Genomic DNA, 19,122 nt, shown 5'->3' on the forward strand with positions numbered 1-19,122 from the left:
GGAAAAGGCACATTCAGGCACCTTCAGTTTGCAGCATATTCATGATTATCGCCTGGAGTAAACAATGTCTTGTTTTGCTTCTCAAAGGCACCAGAGGATAAGAACAGAAGGAGAGTCTGCTGGGCCAGGGCCAACAAACTGCTCTCATAGGGGGCCAATGCCCATTGTGGGAAGCCTGCAAGCAGGATCCAAGCACAAAACCCTCTCCCCTCCCGCAATTTCTAGCAACTGGTATTCAGAAGCATCACTGCCTCTGACCGTGGAGGAAGAACACAGCCCTCCTGGCTAGTGGACATTGATAGCCTCCTCCTCCTCCATGCATCTGTCCAAGCCTCTTTTGAAGCCGCCCACACTGGTGGCTACCCCTGCCTCCTGTAGGAGTGAGTTCCACAGGTTAAACATGCGGCTTGTGAAGGACTTTCTTTTGTCTTCCCAATTCACTGGATGTCCACAAGTCCTTGTACCACGGGGGAGAAAAACCTCTTTTGCCAGTATGCAAAACTCCCCATCATGTCCTGCCTCACTCACTTACCTAAACCAAAAAGCCCCCCCCCCCCAAGTTGTAACCTGCCCTGATAGAGGAGTCTCTCCACACACACCCTGTTCACTTTGGTGCCCCCTCTCCTTTTAAAATCACTATTCATTGTTATTACCTGCAGTCCTGCACAGCAGTTTGAGCCCACAGCATTTCACAACAAAACATCCCCCTGGCCTTCAGTTTTGGAGACCCCAGTGAGAGGCTAGCACTTCCCTGACCGCAGGAGCAGATTGCTTTGTGACAGAAGGTAAAAAACAAAACACAGGTGACCATTTGTTGCACTATCCACAAGTTGGCAGATCCCTTTGGGAGGGGGTCCCTCATTTCCAGGACTGTGTGCATAATGAAAGTTCTCCATAATAAACACCATTCTCCACCAAATGTGTTTGGCTGCCTTCTTCTGAACCCTTTCCAGCTTGAAAAGACCCTTTTTAAGGCAGGGCAACCAGAACTGTACACCATATTCCAAATGTTTTGTATAATGGTACTGGGAAAGCGGGAGTTTCATTTTCAATCTCTTTCCTAATGGCCCAGGCATGGCATTTGCCTTGTTCACGGCTGATGCAGCACACTGAGTCAACATCTTCATAGAGCTATTTGCTATGTCCCAAGGTTTCATTGCTGGTCAGTCGTTGCCAGTTCAGACGCCGTAAGAGTAGATGTGAAATTTAGATTATTATTTTTTTGCCCCAACATGCATCACCTTCCATTTGCTTACAAGGAATTGCATTTCCCATTTTACTTCCCACTTGCTCAGTTGCGGGGAGGGGGGCGGAATTAGTGGGAAAGAAAAGTAGGAGAGAGGACTCTGCCTTGCACATCCTGCACAGAGAGAGAGATGGACCTGAAGGCTGAAGCACTCTGCATTTGAATCCCCGCGCAGCCAGGTGAACATGAACCAGGCGCCTCCTCTCAGTCTAATCTACTCCACAGGATTGTTGTGAGAATAGGATAAGCCTCTGCCTGCTCACACACACACTTATTGAAGGAAGAGCAGGATGAATGAAAAAGCACCTGAGTTCAAGGAAGGGAGTGTTCACCAGGCTTTATGTACAACCAGCCAGCGGGCTGCCCCTCCTTGTGGGAGATTTTGGCTCTGTTGTGACAAGCACTAGACAAGGATGCAAATAAATGTTGGGCTCCATCTGTTTAACCTGGGGAGGAAGGGAGGCTGGGAGGGCAGAGAGACCTGCAGAACTGCATCTGAATACGCACCAGCCTCTTTCCAGGATTAGAACGGCACCCTCCCTCTTGCATGAAGTGCTAACACTTCACTCTGCATTGTCTCAGGGATCTCTCAGTGGTTCTTCATTGGGTGAGACTCAGGCGAGTGAAGAGAGGAAAGAGAATTGACTCAAAGGGCTCCAAAAGTGGTCAAACCCCCCCACCACCTTCAAAATGGCGGGGGGGGGGGGGCAGGAGGCTCTGGGCGGGGAAAGGGGGCAGGAGGGAGGAGAAAGGATGCCCTGTGCTTTTCAGGAGTGAAAGCTCTGCCCAGGCCCAGCCAAATGCCACCAAGAAGCCGAGAAGGACCGGAGATGCAGCAGGTGGTGTGGGAGCAAAGCACACAGCCCAGGATATAAAAGGCAGTTCAATCTAAAACCAATAATCCACTCCCTTGGAAAAGCCACCAGGCAGGACTCCTGCCAGGCCCTCTAGGGAGGCAAGGGGAGGGGCTGGCTCCAGGATGCGGGGAGGCCCCATGGAAGTCCTTTACCTGTCAACAGGATAAGGGCTTCCACCCAGAAGCTGCTCAACTGGCCCCATCGGCAGCCAGCGCTGCCTGTTTAAACGACAGAAGCCAGGAAATTAGCCAGGCTGCAGCTAAGCGAGTTAGAGGCATTGTAAGCTTGCTCTTATGTTATTAAACCAAGCTGGCCAGGGAAACAAAGGCTCAGAATGTGCAGGGCAGGCATGATTTCGGGGACACCAAGTCTGGCCAACAAAATGCATTTTTCCTGCACAAAGAACGGCTCAGAACTGACTGCACCGCACCAGCAGCATCAGCCACTGGTGGCGAAGGAAGCCCACCCAGAACATCCAGCCAGGACTCCCCTCTCCTGGAGCAGCAAAGGCTTCCTGCTGGAACCACAGAAGAAGAGGCTGCCGCTGAGAGAGGCCCTCCCGCTGTGTCTCACTAGCAAAGAGTCACAGCTCCAAAGTCCTCCTGGGATCTTCCATGAGCACCACGGAAGTGGACAGGGCCTTCCTCTCACACCCAGGTGCCCCTCCCTCAGAGGCACCACAGAAAGCAGAATCCACTTCTCCCAGCACTTCCGGACAGGCCTGAGAAAAGAGTTCCATTGCTCTGCTCCCCTCCATCACATCCCCAGAACCCAGCCATGGTAGTTTAGGTACCAGCTCTGCATCAGGCTGGCAGAGACTTCAGACCTGCAAGCTGGCACCAGCATCCAATCTGCAAATGTTCTGGCAACCTGACATATGGGGTTTTTCCCCAGCCCAACTCACAAATGTAAGATAAGGGGTTTTTTTAAGTGCAGTGAATTCAAAAGCTGCAATCGGGAACCAATACTGCTCTCCTCCATGGCACCCAATTTCTGGGGGGGACGGGGACTCTGCAGATCTCATCCACTTATCCAAGGCACAAATGGGCACGGGGGGGGGGAGGTGGAGAGAACCCATGTCTAAGAGCTTCTCAGTCAGACACAGACTGCCATGCCCTTATCACACCTCCTTGGCTGAGATCCCCCAACCCTCCGTTCCACTGCGCTGCAACTGGGAGCCAGGAGACCTTCAAGCAGCCTCTGCAGAGGTCACCTGCTATGCTTCCTTTCCTCTTTGCATCAAGCCACTCTTGGCAATGCTGGTTGTGACTAAGAGCTTCCATAACACTCATAAGCAACAGGAAATAAGAGCCCAGCAGCTCAGCCCAGAAAGATTAGGTAGCCCACCCTGAGAACAAAAAAATCCCCTTTGGGGCAGTTCTTGACTTTCCGCTCAGAGTCCAGCTTCCCTGACCCAGCAGCCACTTCTGTAAGCCAGGTCAAAACCCTGGGGAAGGGGGGAGAGTGTGTCGGTGTGACTCCTCCTAAGGCCACGGGGTTTCCCTGCAATCACCAAGCACTGGAATGCAAAACGGAATATGAAAATGTACACGCCTAAACCCTGAGCAGAGCAAGAATACCTTCCCCTCTCCCAGGACGGCCACTAAGTAAGCATCCCGCCTGCCCTTGCAGCTGTGGATTTGCTGACCTCAGGTCACTTTTAATTAATGCCAAATTCACTCCAAGGGCTCGGCCTGCTGACAACCTTGACAGAGACACAAGTTGCAAGGTACCCATACAAAGGTGGCAGAGTCCAACTCCTTTTCCTTCCCAAGGTCACCGGAGGTTTCATCTCTTCTGGCAGACCCTCACCCTCACTCCCACTGCACTGAACAGCGACCCCAACTCTCTCTCACCAGGCACTTGGAAAGCCACACACACACACACACACACACACACACACACACGAGCAGATGAATCTCCACTCCCTCAACAACACAACTGCAAGCCTGGTCAGCAGGATATACCTGCCCATTATGGGACCTCGCCTGGAGTTGAGTCCCAAGATAATCAAAGAAACACAAAAACGTAACACAGTATAGGAATCCTCCTGGCCTGCATCTGGGATGTGATGTTCCCATACACTGTTATATACCGCTTATACATATTTATACTATATATGAGTGGTTCCCAGTTGGTGGTTCGTGGACCCCAGCGGATCCATGTAACCCACCCAGAGGGTCCTCGGCTCCATTCACATAACAAAAACTACCATAGAGATATCAAAGTTTTCAAAAGTAGGAGGTCCATGGCTTGGCTTTTGAAAAGCGTGTTACTTTGGAATCACTTATAATGAGGCTTTTTTTTTAAAAAAAAAAAGAGAAATATTATTAAAGTGACTTGCCCAGTGGAAAGTTAAACATGGGAGTATAATAAGATATGTATGGGAGCAGAGTGCCGCTTGCCTCTTTCCCACAGGCATCTGGTTGGGAGAAGGTGCTGGACCGGATGGGCCATGGGCCTGATCCAGAAGGCAGCCTGAGTGGCTACCCAGGAGAAAGTCCAGTTGAGGCTGAATCTGCCAGGTTGCCTTGCCTTGTCTTTTAACACAGCCAGAGGCCCCTGCTGCCCCCAGGAGGGAGGTGGGCTTCACACCTGAGCTCTGAGTGGGGCGTATTCACGTGTAGCTGCTGCCTGGCATACAGGACCGGGGGTGGGGGGCGGAACGGGTGGCAGCAAGTGGGTATGCCGTGCCATGGCCTGCTTCTCCCGAGCCACCATCCCCCTGTGCCTCAGTTTCCCCGCCTTCCCTCCGGAGAGCAGCCTCTGCTGCCTCGTCTTCTCCCCAGGGGAAGGCCCGCGTCTTCGGCGAGGCAGCGGCTGGCTGGCAGCAGGCGGATTAGGCTGGGGAGCAAGAGCCACGCTTCGCCGCGGGCAGCCCAGGTGCCCTTCCGCTTTCGGGCGGCGGCGGCCTCGCAGACACCCGCCCCGCCCCGGGGCAGCCGCCTCCCTCCTGCTCCGGCGCCGAAGCGAAGTGGTTGTCGGCAGCGCCAGAGCGGGGCCTCCTCGGGAGACAGCGAGACCCGCCGCCCGCCGGGACACCGGCCCAGCCCTGGCCGCGGGGAGCCCACCGGGGAGGGGCCGCATTCACAAGGGACACGCGGACACGGGACTCCTCCTCTGCACGCGGAGACCTAGCTCCTCAGGGTCGGAGGGGGCGGGGTCGCCGCGCGCCAGAAGGGCCCGCAGCTCCGCCGGGCTGCCTTCGCCCCCGTGGGAGACCCGGGCCAGCGGGCGGCGGGGCAGGCGCTCTGCCCATGCTCAGAGGTCCGTCCTCCGCCTCGCCGCTCCCTCCCGGCCTACCTTGCGGAGTGAGCTGCTGCTGCCGCCGCCTGGCCCTCCCGCTCCGCTCCGCCGCGCCCTCCTCGTGCCCCGTCGGCGACGGTCCCTCCAGCCGCTCGATCGGCGGCGGCGGCAATTGGGGCTCCCGTCACGGGCCGGGCGGAGCCGTGGCAAGGGCGGAATGCGCCTGCGCGGCGGGGCTCGCGGGCCGGCCTGGCTCGGGCCCTCCTGAGGGGGGGGGCGGGGGCGGGAGGGCAGGAGAGCGGCCTGGCCCCGCCCCGCCGCGCCTGCGCGCCCCTCTCTGCTCCCCCGCCCCCGCGGGCCCGTTTGCGCGGGAAAGGAGCGCGCGCGCGAGAAGCGGCCTCCGGACTCCTGAGTCTCCGTGTCCCTGAGGGAACTTCCTCCGCCGCCCCGCTAGCTGAGGCGTTTCCCCGCCTCGGCCGCGCTCCAGGGGCCCTGGGGACCATCCGTGGTGGAGCTGGAGGGCCTCTCGGCGACGCCTGGGCCCGGCACCAGCCCTCAGAGCCGCCGCCGCCGCCGCTGCTGCCCGTCCGAGTGGGCAGCGCTGAGCGAGGCCTGAGCGGGTCCGAGGCGGCTCCCTGCGCAGGGAGAGGGATCCCGAGGAGCCTCGTCCTCTTTGCCGGAGGGCCTCTCTGGGGCGCGGCGAGGGCGGAAAGGCCAGGCCTTTAATGCTGGCGGTGACTTTTAAATACAAGTTCTCACATTTGTCAACTCTGGGAGGAGGAAGAGAGCTTGGGACCTGCTCTGCTCACATGAAGAAAGCAGGAGAGCATTGCAATTCGCTGCAGCCCTTCCCAGGCGCCACTGCCAGGAGGAGAGCAAAGGCCGACCTGGAAAATAGATGAGGGCTCTGCCATGCAGAAGCCCCAAGGAGACTTCCGGCGGGATTTAGCCACATGCTGCGGGTTGCACAGCACATACACTATTGTTGTTGTTGAGTCGTTTAGTCGGGTCCGCCTCTTCATGACCCCCTGGACCAGAGCACGCCAGGCACTCCTGTCTTCCACTGCCTCCCGCAGTTTGGACAGACTCATGCTGGTAGCTTCGAGAACACTGTCCAAGCATCTCGTCCTCTGTCGTCCCCTTCTCCTTGTGCCCTCCATCTTTCCCAGCATCAGGGTCTTTTCCAGGGAGTCTTCTCTTCTCATGAGGTGGCCAAAGTCTTGGAGCCTCAGCTTCAGGATCTGTGCTTCCAGTGAGCACTCAGGACTGATTTCCTTCAGAATGGAGAGGTTTGATCTACTTGCAGTCCGTGGGACTCTCAAGAGTCTCCTCCAGCACCAGAATTCAAAAGCATCCATTCTTCGGCGATCAGCCTTCTTTATGGTCTAGCTCTCACTTCCATACATCACTACCGGGAAAACCATGGCTTTTACTATATACTTAGGGGCAAAGTGGAAGGGTGAACTCCCTTGCAAAAATTCCCCGCCACCAGCAGTCTTTGCCTTGTGGTTCATTTGAGCCCAGCCCTGCTTGCAAATCTGACCAGTTTACAACGTGTCAGGCTCTGGCAGTTGGCAAGTCCACAGTTTGTTTGTAAAAGGTTGTGGGTTAAGGCTCTGACTTCTCCAATGAAAGGTCTCGGGTGACAGAACTGTAAGAGACACCTGTCTGGAGAGTTGCTGCCAGTTAATGTGCCCAGCGCTGGGGCAGATGCAGCTTTAGCCTGTAAGGGAGCACCTTGTAACACCTATTTGCTCACTTTGCCTGAAGCTCTGCAGTTTTCTAACAAAGATGGGGGATAGCGAGGGCAAGGGCAGTACTGCACTGGAAGGACTAACAATCCAGTTTAGGATAAGACAGCTTCCAACGTAAGGGTAGCTGACAGGCTTCTGATAGGGTTGAGTGTTGCCTGTTTTCAGATGCTCCCAAGTGATCTGTTGGCAGCTAATAGAGCAGTAGAAGGTTATTTTAGTAATAAAATATTTCAAGTTTCTTATTTTGAAGCCTCTGGAGACAGGACATTTAAAATTTCTAAGTGCATTTATGCTCACAATGGCAGGCTCTTCAAACTACACAGCTCTTATTCCCCAAGAATTTCGAGTGTCATTTTCAGAAGACTGTCAGTGGGTCCATGTCAGAGCTATCCGCAGCACTTCAGCTAAGAGGTAAATTCTGTATTGCTGACCTGGTAAGGATTTCTCTCCCCCCCCCCCAAGTCACCAACAGTGGCACATTTCTGTTATTTTTAGAAGGACCTAATGGACTCAAAAAAGCTGTGCTGCTTCAAAGCCTTGCTGAGAATTCCAGCCCCCCAACCCACAAAACAGTTATGTCACCTAGGTCTCGCATGAAGCAAGAAGTAAGTGCATGTAGACCCCATTACTCTGAAACCCCCCCCCACATCAAGTCACATTGCACACAAGATCACATGTATAACACAAACAGCAGTGCAGCGCAGCATATTAGTGCAGCATATCAGCCAAAGGAGAGATAGGCATTCTAGGGAACGTGCCTATTTTATAGATGGGGAACACTGAGGCTGAGGAAGTAAGCATGTAGAAAACATTTACCCCAGTTAATCTCATGTTTAACCAATCCATAAAGGCAGCCAGGGCGGGGGGGGGGGGAGGAGGAAGGCAGAATAGAAGATGGTCTGGTGCTAGAGGAGAACGCAAGAGATTCATAAGAGAGAGTGGGGGCAGGGAGTGGGAACCAGGAGCTCAAAAGCATGCACAGGCTCCAGCATGTGGGGGTGGGGAGTCTGATCTACATGGCATTCTCCCAGCTACTCCCAGATTAAGTCTTCCAATGTTGCTACAAGTGTCCTGCCAGCAGCAGCCTCCAGCCTTTTCATGAGCGGAACTGCTGCCATTGGACTACAGTGGTACCTCGGGTTAAGTACTTAATTCGTTCCAGAGGTCCGTTCTTAACCTGAAGCACCACTTTAGTTAATGGGGCCTCCTGCTGCCGCTGTGCTGCCGGAGCACGATTTCTGTTCTCATCCTGAAGCAAAGTACTTAACCCGAGGTACTATTTCTGGGTTAGCGGAGTCTGTAACCTGAAGCGTATGTAACCCAAGGTACCACTGTACAGTACTGGCAAGCCAACCCTGCTGCTGTCACCACAAGCTCCATCAGCAGGCTGTAGCAGCCCAGAATGTTACCCGCCCTCCGAGTCCTCTTCCCCACAACCATTGTCATTTCACATTGGCGCATTGGCCGGTACCACATGGGCACAGGAGCTGTGTGAGAGGGCAGAGATAAACAACCACAGCAGAGCCAAAGGGGGAGAGAGAGAAATCCTGCCGTTATGACAGGGCCTAGCCCTTGTTACTAGGAACATCCTGGAGAGTGGGGAAAGAGTCCCAGGGTAACTTGAGAGCCAAATCTTGTCGCCAGAGAGCACAGGGCGAGGAAGGCTTTCTCCTGTGGCTCCCACATCGGGTATAGCCACTAGTGCCCCACAGCCCAGCCCATGGTCCACCACAATAGACACTGGAGAAGACCAACTGCAGGCAGAGCAGTAATCATTCATCTGGACTGTATAAAGCTAAGAGCCAACATCCTTTGGCAATGCAGGCTGTTAGCTTTTGGAGGTCCCAATAAAGCCAGAAACGTCCACTCCAACCTTTGTGACCTTGAATTTGGAATCCTGCCTATGTCACCTGCACAAAGAGTTAGAAACCTGCAGGCAACTTTAATTTAAAGCAACAGAGCAGATATTGGGAGAGATGTGTAAAGCCCAAACCAACAAATGCCTCCTCTTCACCCGTATGGTATTCCAGATCCAATCATTCACCAACATAGAGACGGCCTGAAGCCCAGCTAATTTTACACAGCTCTTGGAACCTTTTCCTTTATGCCCCTGCCCCTGCTACTTGACCACCTTGACAGATTTCACTGTGTTTGCTTTTAACTTGCTATAGCATCAGTCCAGTGGTCTGAAATATGGACACCATTGTCTCCTTCCTCTGGCCTTGCAAGGGCCAGTTTTCTCAAAGCTTGAAGTTGTCACTGGGTATTGTCCTCATTCTCTTCACAAGCCATGCTAGAATGTCCCTTTCCATAAATGCAGCAGTTCCCTCGCACTGATAGAACCCTTCCTGAATCGTGCCTCCCTCTTCGTGTTTGTCTGTGCCAAGTTACCAAAACAAGGAAAGGAAAGCAGGTTTAGGTAGCACAAGAAGAGCCATGCTTACAGGCTTAGCCCCTTGATCCTGACCAACCTGGCAAATCATTTCTCCGGTGGGGATAAACTTGGTCCGCAGCTCCATCCTCCCAAGCTTCGGTCTCTGGTTTTCACCATCCCTCTGCAGCCGGCGGACATCGAACAGTCCTGGCATTCTCTGAAGGAGCAGCAGCACAATAAACAGCCTCCTTGGCCCAGCAGCGGAAGAACTGGAGGCCTGTGTTTGTACAAGCTCTAGGTGTGAGCTCAAGCAACAATGCAGTTCAAGCACTTGTTTCCACGTCCTTTCAGCTGTTCCAAGAGCCTTTAATTTATGTCTTTGCTTATTGCTTTTAACTCCAATGTTTCTTCTCTCAGACCCAGGGGACTCTGGAGACCTGGATGGACATCTGCAATTTTTGGCACCACCTTTGTGACCTTGGCTGTTCTGCCCTGAGAAGCTGCAGCGGAAGGGCTCTTTTCCTCCCTGGGTACATTAGCCCTCCTGGTCCCCCTTGCCCAGCCGGTGCCAGGTGTGTCTTTCTGTCAGACCTCTTCCTAAGGGGCAAAGCTTTGTTTGTGTGCTAATTTGGTAAATTATATGTGCAACATTTCACCCAAAGGCTCCTGAAGTCAGCAAGCTGTTTTATCAATAAAAAACAATGGAAACATCATAAAAAGAGCTGCAAACACATACACTATATTAAAAAAAAGGCCACCACTGGCAGTAGGCAAATACATGGCAGTGATAATCCGATCTGAACACCTGCATGACAGTCTTTACCAGTCTGTGAAATGGCCAGGGAAAAAAGAGGCTGCGCCCAAAGGAAGGAGGAACAGAGTCTGCACAGTTGCCACAGCCAAAAAAGATCCTCCTTGCCTGTGAACAGCCTCAAGGTCTATGGATGAAGGGTGATATACAAATTAAATAAATAATAATAATGTGGCCCCCTCCATGTTTCTGCTGGAGGGGAAGGAGGGATGTGGAGCAGGGCCTCCTCAGTAGATCTCAGAACGGCAGGTGGGATAACCAGGTTTAACAACACTTGGAATTAGAGAGGATAACCAGCTCTTTGAACTGGGCTCAGAAAGAAATGAGGAACTGATTAAGAGGGAACAACAAGTTGCCCTCTCTTTATCTGAGAGGTCTTCTATGTCATCAGCCGTTCCATGACAGGCAGAAATTCTACATGCTCACATTTTGCCTGCCACCACATCTCAATGCTAACAAAAAAAATATTGAATTTCTGCCTGTTTTTATGTAAACCACCTTGGGAATTTCTTCTGGAGGACATTATATTGATATCTATAAACAGATAGAGAGGAACAGAGGAAATCCTATAAATCTCCACCAGCTGCAAAGCCCTTGTCAAAGATAGAGTGGTTTACAGTAGTTGAAATATGTGACCAAGACATCATGGGTGATGAAAGTGGCCAGATTTGCCTTTTCCAGGACAGACACAGCAGCCAAAGCCCAGCTACTGCCAGCATCTGACTCCAGGCAGGCTCAAAAGAAGGAACACTACCCCTTCCAGAACAGGCTGTGTCACCGCTTCTGAGTCTGCTTATGTCTTTTCCAGAATAAGTTTCCCATTTCCAAAGCAAATTCCTTGGTGGGAAGTACTTGCCAACAGTTTCTCCTATTCCTAAAAACATGGAGCAGACTTGAATCTCTCTTTTCCTTCAGAAGTGGTTTAATGGATGTGCCTTAAGACCCAGGCTGAAACAAAATATAAGAACATGTAAAATGGGGGAGGGGGGACCAGGAACTAAACGAAGGTGGAAAGGAGCCAAAGAGCACACTGAGGAGAAAGGGAGGCTGGGACACAGCTGTCCAAATATATTCCCCCGAGATAAGCAATCCAAAAATAAAACTAGTTTATTTTTGTTTGGAAAAATGTACTTTTTAAGTAATTTATTTGCTGAAACTTTAACTGTTGAGGGGTGATGAGCATGCCCAGAAATACATATGTACCGTATTTACTTGAATCTAATGCTCACGTTTTTTGGGTAAATTACGTTGCAAAAATCAAGGTGCATTAGATTTGACAGCACATTTACATTCGCCAGCAATTCCATTTTTTTATTTCTAGGAAACCTATACAGAGGTTTGTTTGCAGAAATCAGAGTTAGTTAGGCATCCAGTGAAATAGCTAAATATACTTCAATTGTTGACAGTGCAGTTGAGAATGCAAGGGTGTCACAACTATGCTGCAACCTCCCTCCACCTCTTGGTGGGGTGCCTGGTCAGTCCCCATTCAGGTTTTGAAGGAAGAGAGAAGGAAGGAATGATCCGGTGGACATACACTACTGATTTCCTCCCACGCTGCAGTGTTACCCTGCAACTGCTTCCTGATGGGGAGTGCTCTGGAAATTCACCCGCAAGGGCTGTAACTGCCTCTTGGTGATGAGTCCCGCCAGCCTCCGTGAACTTTGTCTCCTGCCCTTCAGAGAAATTGCCTTGCTTGGTCCACGTTCCAGGGTAATCAGGTAAGACAGGAGACAATGTTCTGGGACTCTTAAGGCTGGGCCGTCTCAAGGAAATCATAATTTAGTTTGCAGGAAGCAGTGGGGAAAGAAACAATGGCTCTTATCAGTGGATATTTTAGGGTCCAGAAAACATGCGAAATATCTTGGAAACATTTCCTGTTTACATAAAGCTGTGCTATGTAAATGCAGAGGTTCACTATTTATCCCCAAGAGAGGGGGTGGCCATTGATGGCTCCTGCCTGCCTTAAGGGATGGAGAGGGGGGAGCAAGCTGTCTGAAGAAACCTGCAATGTTTCACTTGCTACCCCCTGGCTGAATTGTCCTCAAGTGATTTCACTTAGGCAACTTGAAAGCAGACAAATGTTTTCTTTGAGAAACAGCCTATGGAAGACTGATGGAGCCAGCAGCTGCCAAGTATCTGACAAATGGGTGGGGGGGTGGGGGGGGAGGCAGGGAAGGGTCATCTGGCAGGAGCTCTTCCTGGAGAGAGCTTGGCCTTCCTCATCCACACTGGCAGTTGCAGCATGCTGGCCTCAGCACGTATTTGTCATTCTTTCATGCCATTGCTTGGGACACACATACGCACACATATTGGGGGTCCCCTTGCCATAGCATTTTACCCACTTTCGGAAGCCACCAATCAGAATGCAAGGACTTCATTGTAGAGCCAGAGTCTCCAGCACCCCAGCCTGTCTACCACTAACAAGGAGAAGCTTGAAGGAGCCTGCAGATTTTGAATTGTTGGAAGACGGTTGACTCAACCTCCTTGCCTAAGAGGAATAAAAAGAGCAGGGGCTGATTTCGAACTAAGGTTTGAACAGCCACAATCATGTGAAAGCCTCCCAAATGCAGCACCATCAAATTTGACCCACTTCAACAGAAAGGTTGCTCCCAACTCTGCTAACATACCATATTTTTTGCTCTATAAGACTCACTTTTTCCCTCCTAAAAAGTAAGGGGAAATGTGTGTGCGCCTTATGGAGCGAATGCAGGCTGTGCGGCTATCCCAGAAGCCAGAACAGCAAGAGGGATTGCTGCTTTCGCTGCGCAGTGATCCCTCTTGATGTTCTGGCTTCTGGGATTCATAATATTTTTTTTCTTGTTTTCCTCCTCCAAAAACGAGGTGCGTCTTATGGTCTGGTGCATCTTATAGAGCGAAAAATACGGTAATTAAGTCATTACTTTTCCTGGTCACCCAAAAGTTCCCTTGGAGTCTAGTTTTTCTGCTGCTCTTAGCTGAAAATGGGTGTATTCCCCCCCCCACACACACACACCCTGCCACATGATGATGATTTTGGCTGTCTTTGGTTCTGAGGATTTCACTAAATAGCTGATAGTTAAGTTAGCAAAAACTCCTATTGCAAGTCATTCCCGATGGTGGCTGGTGCCCCCACCCACAGGCTCCCATTCCCTACTTGCTCCGGCTCCAACTCTTCCCAGCAAACCACACCAGCTATTTCTAATCAGACTGAGGAGAAATGGCTGGTCCAAAGCCAGAAAGCAAGCCCATGGCAACTGGGGAAAAAACCCTTGGACACAATCAGTCCATGACTTCTTGTTACTTCCCTAGTACAGCTTGGTACCTAAGACTTAAACAAAAGACATGTTATGAGTCTGTGGCTGTCTGATGCAGTGCCAGAAAAAGGACTCCTAGGCCTTAAGCAGTTGTGCAAAAAAGTTGCAGATTGATGTCGGTGCTGGGTGTTTACAGAGGAGAGAGAGAAATCAGAATCTGGGTGAGAGAAAATCAGAATCACTTTGGGAAGAAATCCTTGAAAGAACATTCTGCTCTGTCCCAAGAGGAAAGACTCCCCCTGCTCCCTCTACACACACGCATCCCTGCCCAACCCTCTAGCTTCTTTCCAGGCCCATGCTGGGAATTAAAACCCCACAAGTCACCTCATAGACTGCTCTCGTGCCTCTAACATGCAGCAGCCAAGCGAGGCAACTTTACCTGTGCTGCTGCCCACAGACAACAGTTCAGGAAGCTGAGAGCAGAGGAACCCTCACCCTCGCTGCAAAATCTTTCCCTGGCTCTGAAACCAGGAGGATTGGGAGAAGAGGAGAACTTGCAGAAATACTGTCTCATCGCTCTCAACACTGATGGCCCACTTTGCTGCCTCCAGGGCATGTGTAGTTGTCTGTCAATCAATCGGGTCAGGGGCCAACCGTCTTCTTGGCAGGCAGCCATAACTGGCTTCTAGGGCAGGGCTTTGTGGGAAGATTTCTGCAGGCAAGGAAGGAGGAAGCGAAGCAGTGTGGAAGCAGCTGTATCTGGAGGGTGTGTTGAGCGGGGGGGGGGGGGGCTGCTGCCACCTGCTAGGCCCAAGTCCCATTGTGCCAGGGAGGAGCTGCCTGCTGCCCCCCCATGCAGTCAGGTGGACGAACCAAAGGCAATGGGGCAGGAACAAGCAGAAGCTTCTGCCACCACCTGCCCGCCCCCCCCCCCAGCAGCGCAAGGGGTGGGAATCAATGGCCTCCACTTCAAGGGGTGGGAGGTTGATGGTGCCGCAAGACAGAGGGCAGGCCATGGGGGTTGCTGCTCCAGGATCTCTGGGACAGTGAATTGGGTTAGGTTTTGGGGCCTTGGCAGCTGTCCCAGAATGCCAACCCTGTCAGAAGCTTTATCTCCCAACGCTTCTGCTTGTTTCAAGTATACTGTACTTCGTTTCAGTAGCAACCCAGATTCAGCTTTTTTAAACGCACACATCAAAACTCTTCCTCTCTGCATTGTGAACCTCAGTGGTGATTTCTCCTCCCTCCTACTTGCTTTGCATTGGTGATTCTGCAGTGCTACTAGTGGGGTGGGGGGAGCTGAGCCAGGCCAAGGAGTTCACAGCATCTTACTAGAACACAAAAGAACACAAAATTGTTTTAGCAACCCTTGCCAGCCGGTGCCCTCCAGAAGCCTGGTGCTGAGAGCTGCAGGCCATCCTATCCTGAGGGTGCTAGGTCACAGGAGGCTGTGTCGAGGCAAATCTTTCCTACCATTGTAGCACTGCTTTTGGAGGAAACCATGAGCAGGATTGTTTCAATTCATTAACCAGTGAACAACAGTGCTGGGAGGGGGAAGGACAGATGTGAGAACTCCTCCCAGTTTTCTTGTATGCCTAGCAGATTTTTAAAAAGTTGCCTAGTTGTTTCCATGTTCAAGCCTCTCCTCAAATACTTTCCAGCCTCCCTCCCCTCCGCCTCTGGCTCAGTCATCTCTTCCCTCTCAGGCTCCCTGCGCCTGCCCTGTGGAGCCAGCCGCTCCCTGCCTGGTTATCTGCTTCCATCCGCAGCACAGGCCCTCTTCCTCCTCCCACCCCAGGTTGCACTCGGCCACAAAGGCATGGAAAAGCCACAAGCTGGGAAGATTTAATTAGACGACTTTCCACTGCAGCCAGTGGCAGCAGCAGCAGCAGCAGCATTATTGTTCTGCCGAGAGATTAGCTTACTAAAGACAGATCCACCCACTCAGTTCAAAAGTGTCAGCAGTTTTCCCTGGCACATTTCTGAACTGGCATTTCTGAAGCAAGTGATCAATTCCGGTCTTGTTTTGTGGTCTCGAGGATCTGTTCTCCCTCTGCCAATAGGAGCCAAAACAGCAGACGCTTTTGAGCTGTGAAAAAACTTTTCGTGAAAAAATATTCCCACTTCCTTTGCATCCCAAGTTTGAAGCGGGGAGTGGGGGGAACCTTCCCAGATAGGCGTCCCCTGCCAATGGCAGTGAGCAGGGCCACCTCTTTTCACGCTAACAATCTCCACGTCTCCCCAGCAACCCCCTTCCCCCTTGTGCAACGGCATGCACCAGGGTTCAGGACACACGCACATGCCTTATTTAAAGGCAGGCGCACCCTACTGATGGTGAAGACGTCTGCACTGCCATCACTCAGAAGAGCTTCCAGAGGAGAGACCACGCCCGAGAAACAGCTGGAACTCTTTCAGCAGACTCTGCGTCCTCTGCAGTGCCCCCTCGTGGCTCAGAGGCAACAGCAACAACTGGGAGGCAGAGTAACTATCAGAGTTAACATTTATTTTAATATTTCTTCTTTAAACCATTTGTGATTCACCTCAAGGACTGCAAGACAAGTTACCATCTAAAATAAAATAGTATAGAAGCACAATACAAACTAAGCAGTGAAGACAAATAGCAGCAGCAGCAAAATACAGCAAATAACAGGTGAGGGGTTGGGGGAAATACAGTTGTTACTTGGTACCTAAAACATGATTAAAAAAAAAAAGTTGATGCTCTTGAAAGTGTATCACAAAAGGCACCAGCACAGAAAACACCCTGTCCCAAATCACCACCTGCCTGACCCGTGACACAGTGAGGTGCCAGGAGCTGGACCTTAAGACAGTGGTCTCCAGGAACCAGCAGGTTCATATGGGAGGAAGCAGAGCTCCTTCAGGTACCCTTTAAGGAATTAGGCTTTAAAAAACAGTAGGAGAAGCACCTTGAACTGCACCCAGAAACCAACAGCAACCCAGTGGTAGTCTTGTAAGTATTGCCGATACATATTCAGTAGCTTGGACATTCTTCCTAGGCAGCCCCCCACAGTTCTTGGATGTTATCAACTGCAGATGTGGCCAAGTAATTACTCAAGAGGAGATGCACGCTAGTAAACCAATCAAAGCTGATGAGAAGTGTTTCCTACCCCTTGGGTGTCAACACCAGGACTAGATTTAATGGCAGATTTAACTGTGAACCAGTTTGGTATGGAGAAGTGTGACCCCTAGGCCACAAGACTCTTTGGCACAGTGAAAGGATGGAACACTTGCTTTGCCACATCTTGTTCTGTGTTGACAGAGCACACCTGACTGCCAAACAATTTTCGGGGTGAATCTCTCACACACACAAAAATGATGTCATGATACAATGACACAAATACGATGCTTATCTTAAATTCGCACAGCAAAGAACAAAGGAAGTGGATGGCCAGGGTGCTTAAAAGAGGAGAAAATGAAATTCCACTGAGGAAGCTGCCTTATACCACTGGTCCATCTAGCTTAGTACTGTTTACACTGCCTGGGTTTCAGACTCCCCCAGCCCTACCTGCCGATTGAACCAGCAGCCTTCTACATGCAAGGCAGGTGCTCTGAGCTATGGCCCTTCCTGAAGAGAGTCCTTTCCCAGGGTGCGACAGAGCTCTCAAACAGAAAGATTAAAACAAAAAATATGTCCGTCACAGCAATGACCCCAGACAGTATCTCGAGGGTGTTTACCGAAAAGACAATAAAAAACCGCTCTCAATATATCTTCACACATGTAACAAAGTGACATACAGAAAAGCACCTGCCACCACTGGCCCCCAAGGAAGTTCCTGCCCCAGCTAGAATGCCAAGGCTCAAGCGAAGAGTCAGCCTTTGCCAGACAGGGCGCCCTTCTTGTGGGCCAATTTACATAAGAATCCTGCTCTCCATCTGCCACAATTTAACTTTAAATCCATTAGGCAGTGACTGAAGCTCACCTGCTAACAGGCACAGGGAAATCTGCCCCATTCAAAAACCTCCCATACTTACACTTGGTCCGAGTCTAGAAGAGAGCAAGATGGCCACCTTCTCATAGAATAGAATCATAGAATCCTAGAGTTGGAAGAGACCACAAGGGCCATCGAGTCCAACCCCCTGCCAAGCAGGAAACACCATCAGAGCACTCCTGACATATGGTTGTCAAGCCTCTGCTTAAAGACCTCCAAAGAAGGAGACTCCACCACACTCCTTGGCAGCAAATTCCACTGTCAAACAGCTCTTACTGTCAGGAAGTTCTTCCTAATGTTTAAGTGGAATCTTCTTTCTTGTAGTTTGGATCCATTGCTCCGTGTCTGCTTCTCTGGAGCAGCAGAAAACAACCTTTCTCCCTCCTCTATGTGACATCCTTTTATATATTTGAACATGGCTATCATATCACCCCTTAACCTCCTCTTCTCCAGGCTAAACATGCCCAGCTCCCTTAGCCGTTCCTCATAAGGCATCATTTCCAGGCCTTTGACCATTTTGGTTGCCCTCCTCTGGACACGGAAACAGAAACTCCACTGGGAGAAATGGAAACTAGTCCCAATGCAACAGGAGTAATTCAGACAAGACAAATCGAAAGTGCTTGTACATAAGGATTTTGGTGGGTGCCTCTGCCTTATCTCAGAGTTCAAAGGCTGCCCAACATGATAACACCCACCACTAATTATTTCAGCCCAGGTTTCTCCTGTTCTCTTGGCAGTTTGGTACCTTTTCTCCATGGAAAACCTTTGAGTCACAGGAGCAGCTGACAAGTGCCCAGAGGGCAGGCGCATCCATATTTCTCTCCCTCCCTTGTGAATGCAAAGGATTGGCATGAGCAGCAAAGGGAATCCCTGCAGCGGCCAAGTCATATCCACACACAACATGCTGCCCACAGCAGCCTCCACATCACTTGCCTGCAGAGGAGAACTAGCCGGCTTTGCTTTATGAGCTTGGGGGCTGCAGAGAGTGCAGCAGAGCAGCCCATCCTGACAGGGGCCTTGAGTGCTGAGTGGAGCCAGAAACTGCAGAAACATGGGCTGAAGGAGACAGGCCAGTTCCACAGAAATTGTGCAAAGGTGCAGGAAATGCATCCAGATGAGGACTGGCCCCAGGAAGGTGCCAGCAAGGCTGTGTTATTGTGGAGCTTGCTCCAAAGGGGGAAGGGGGAGATAACACCTGTCCCTGTTCCTTCCTGACCTTTGGCCATGCTGGCTGTGGCTGATGGGAGTTGGGGGACCAACAACATCTGGACGGCACCACATTGGCTTCCCTTGTTGTACAGCACAAAATAACCCCAGGCGGAATCACCAGCATGGCTGGGGTGGTTTTAGGCGACAGGCCATCAAGAACTCCCACATTCCAAGCAAAAGTCAGCTGGTTGGTTGGTTGGTTGGTTGGTTGGTTGGTTGGTTGGATGTAGATTTACCTCCAGAATTTCAAGCACTGAACTCTTGGAGATTAAAACTACCACAGGAAGTGGGGCAGCTGGAAGTAAAGATAACAGAGGCCATGAGCTGCTCACGTCCCTCCCTCTTCACTGCTCTGTCATGACTGCTCATTCCCAAGCAACCAAAATGTCACAACTGACGGCATACTCTCTTCATCTATGATATAAAGTGTATTTCAGCTCCCAAG

General features: G+C 51.2%; 1 protein-coding gene and 1 long non-coding RNA gene across 2 annotated transcripts in view; one reads left to right on the forward strand and one right to left on the reverse strand.

Annotated features, from left to right (window-relative positions):
* MYO1C (myosin IC) overlaps nt 1-9,705 on the reverse strand; it is a 37,003-nt gene extending 27,298 nt beyond the window's left edge. The window contains exon 1 of the mRNA XM_081844074.1: nt 9,575-9,705. Coding sequence (XP_081700200.1) covers nt 9,575-9,691 — 117 coding nt within the window. The 5' untranslated portion in view covers nt 9,692-9,705. The remainder of the gene's footprint in view (nt 1-9,574) is intronic.
* LOC309331798 lies at nt 6,060-11,414 on the forward strand. The gene is made up of 3 exons (XR_014151963.1): nt 6,060-6,204; nt 7,409-7,514; nt 9,895-11,414. It is a non-coding gene; the product is annotated as an uncharacterized lncRNA (long non-coding RNA).
* The last annotated feature ends 7,708 nt before the right edge of the window (nt 11,415-19,122 follow it).

This window comes from Podarcis erhardii, assembly GCF_964252035.2.
Source record: "Podarcis erhardii genome assembly, chromosome: 16".
NCBI lineage: Eukaryota > Metazoa > Chordata > Lepidosauria > Squamata > Lacertidae > Podarcis > Podarcis erhardii.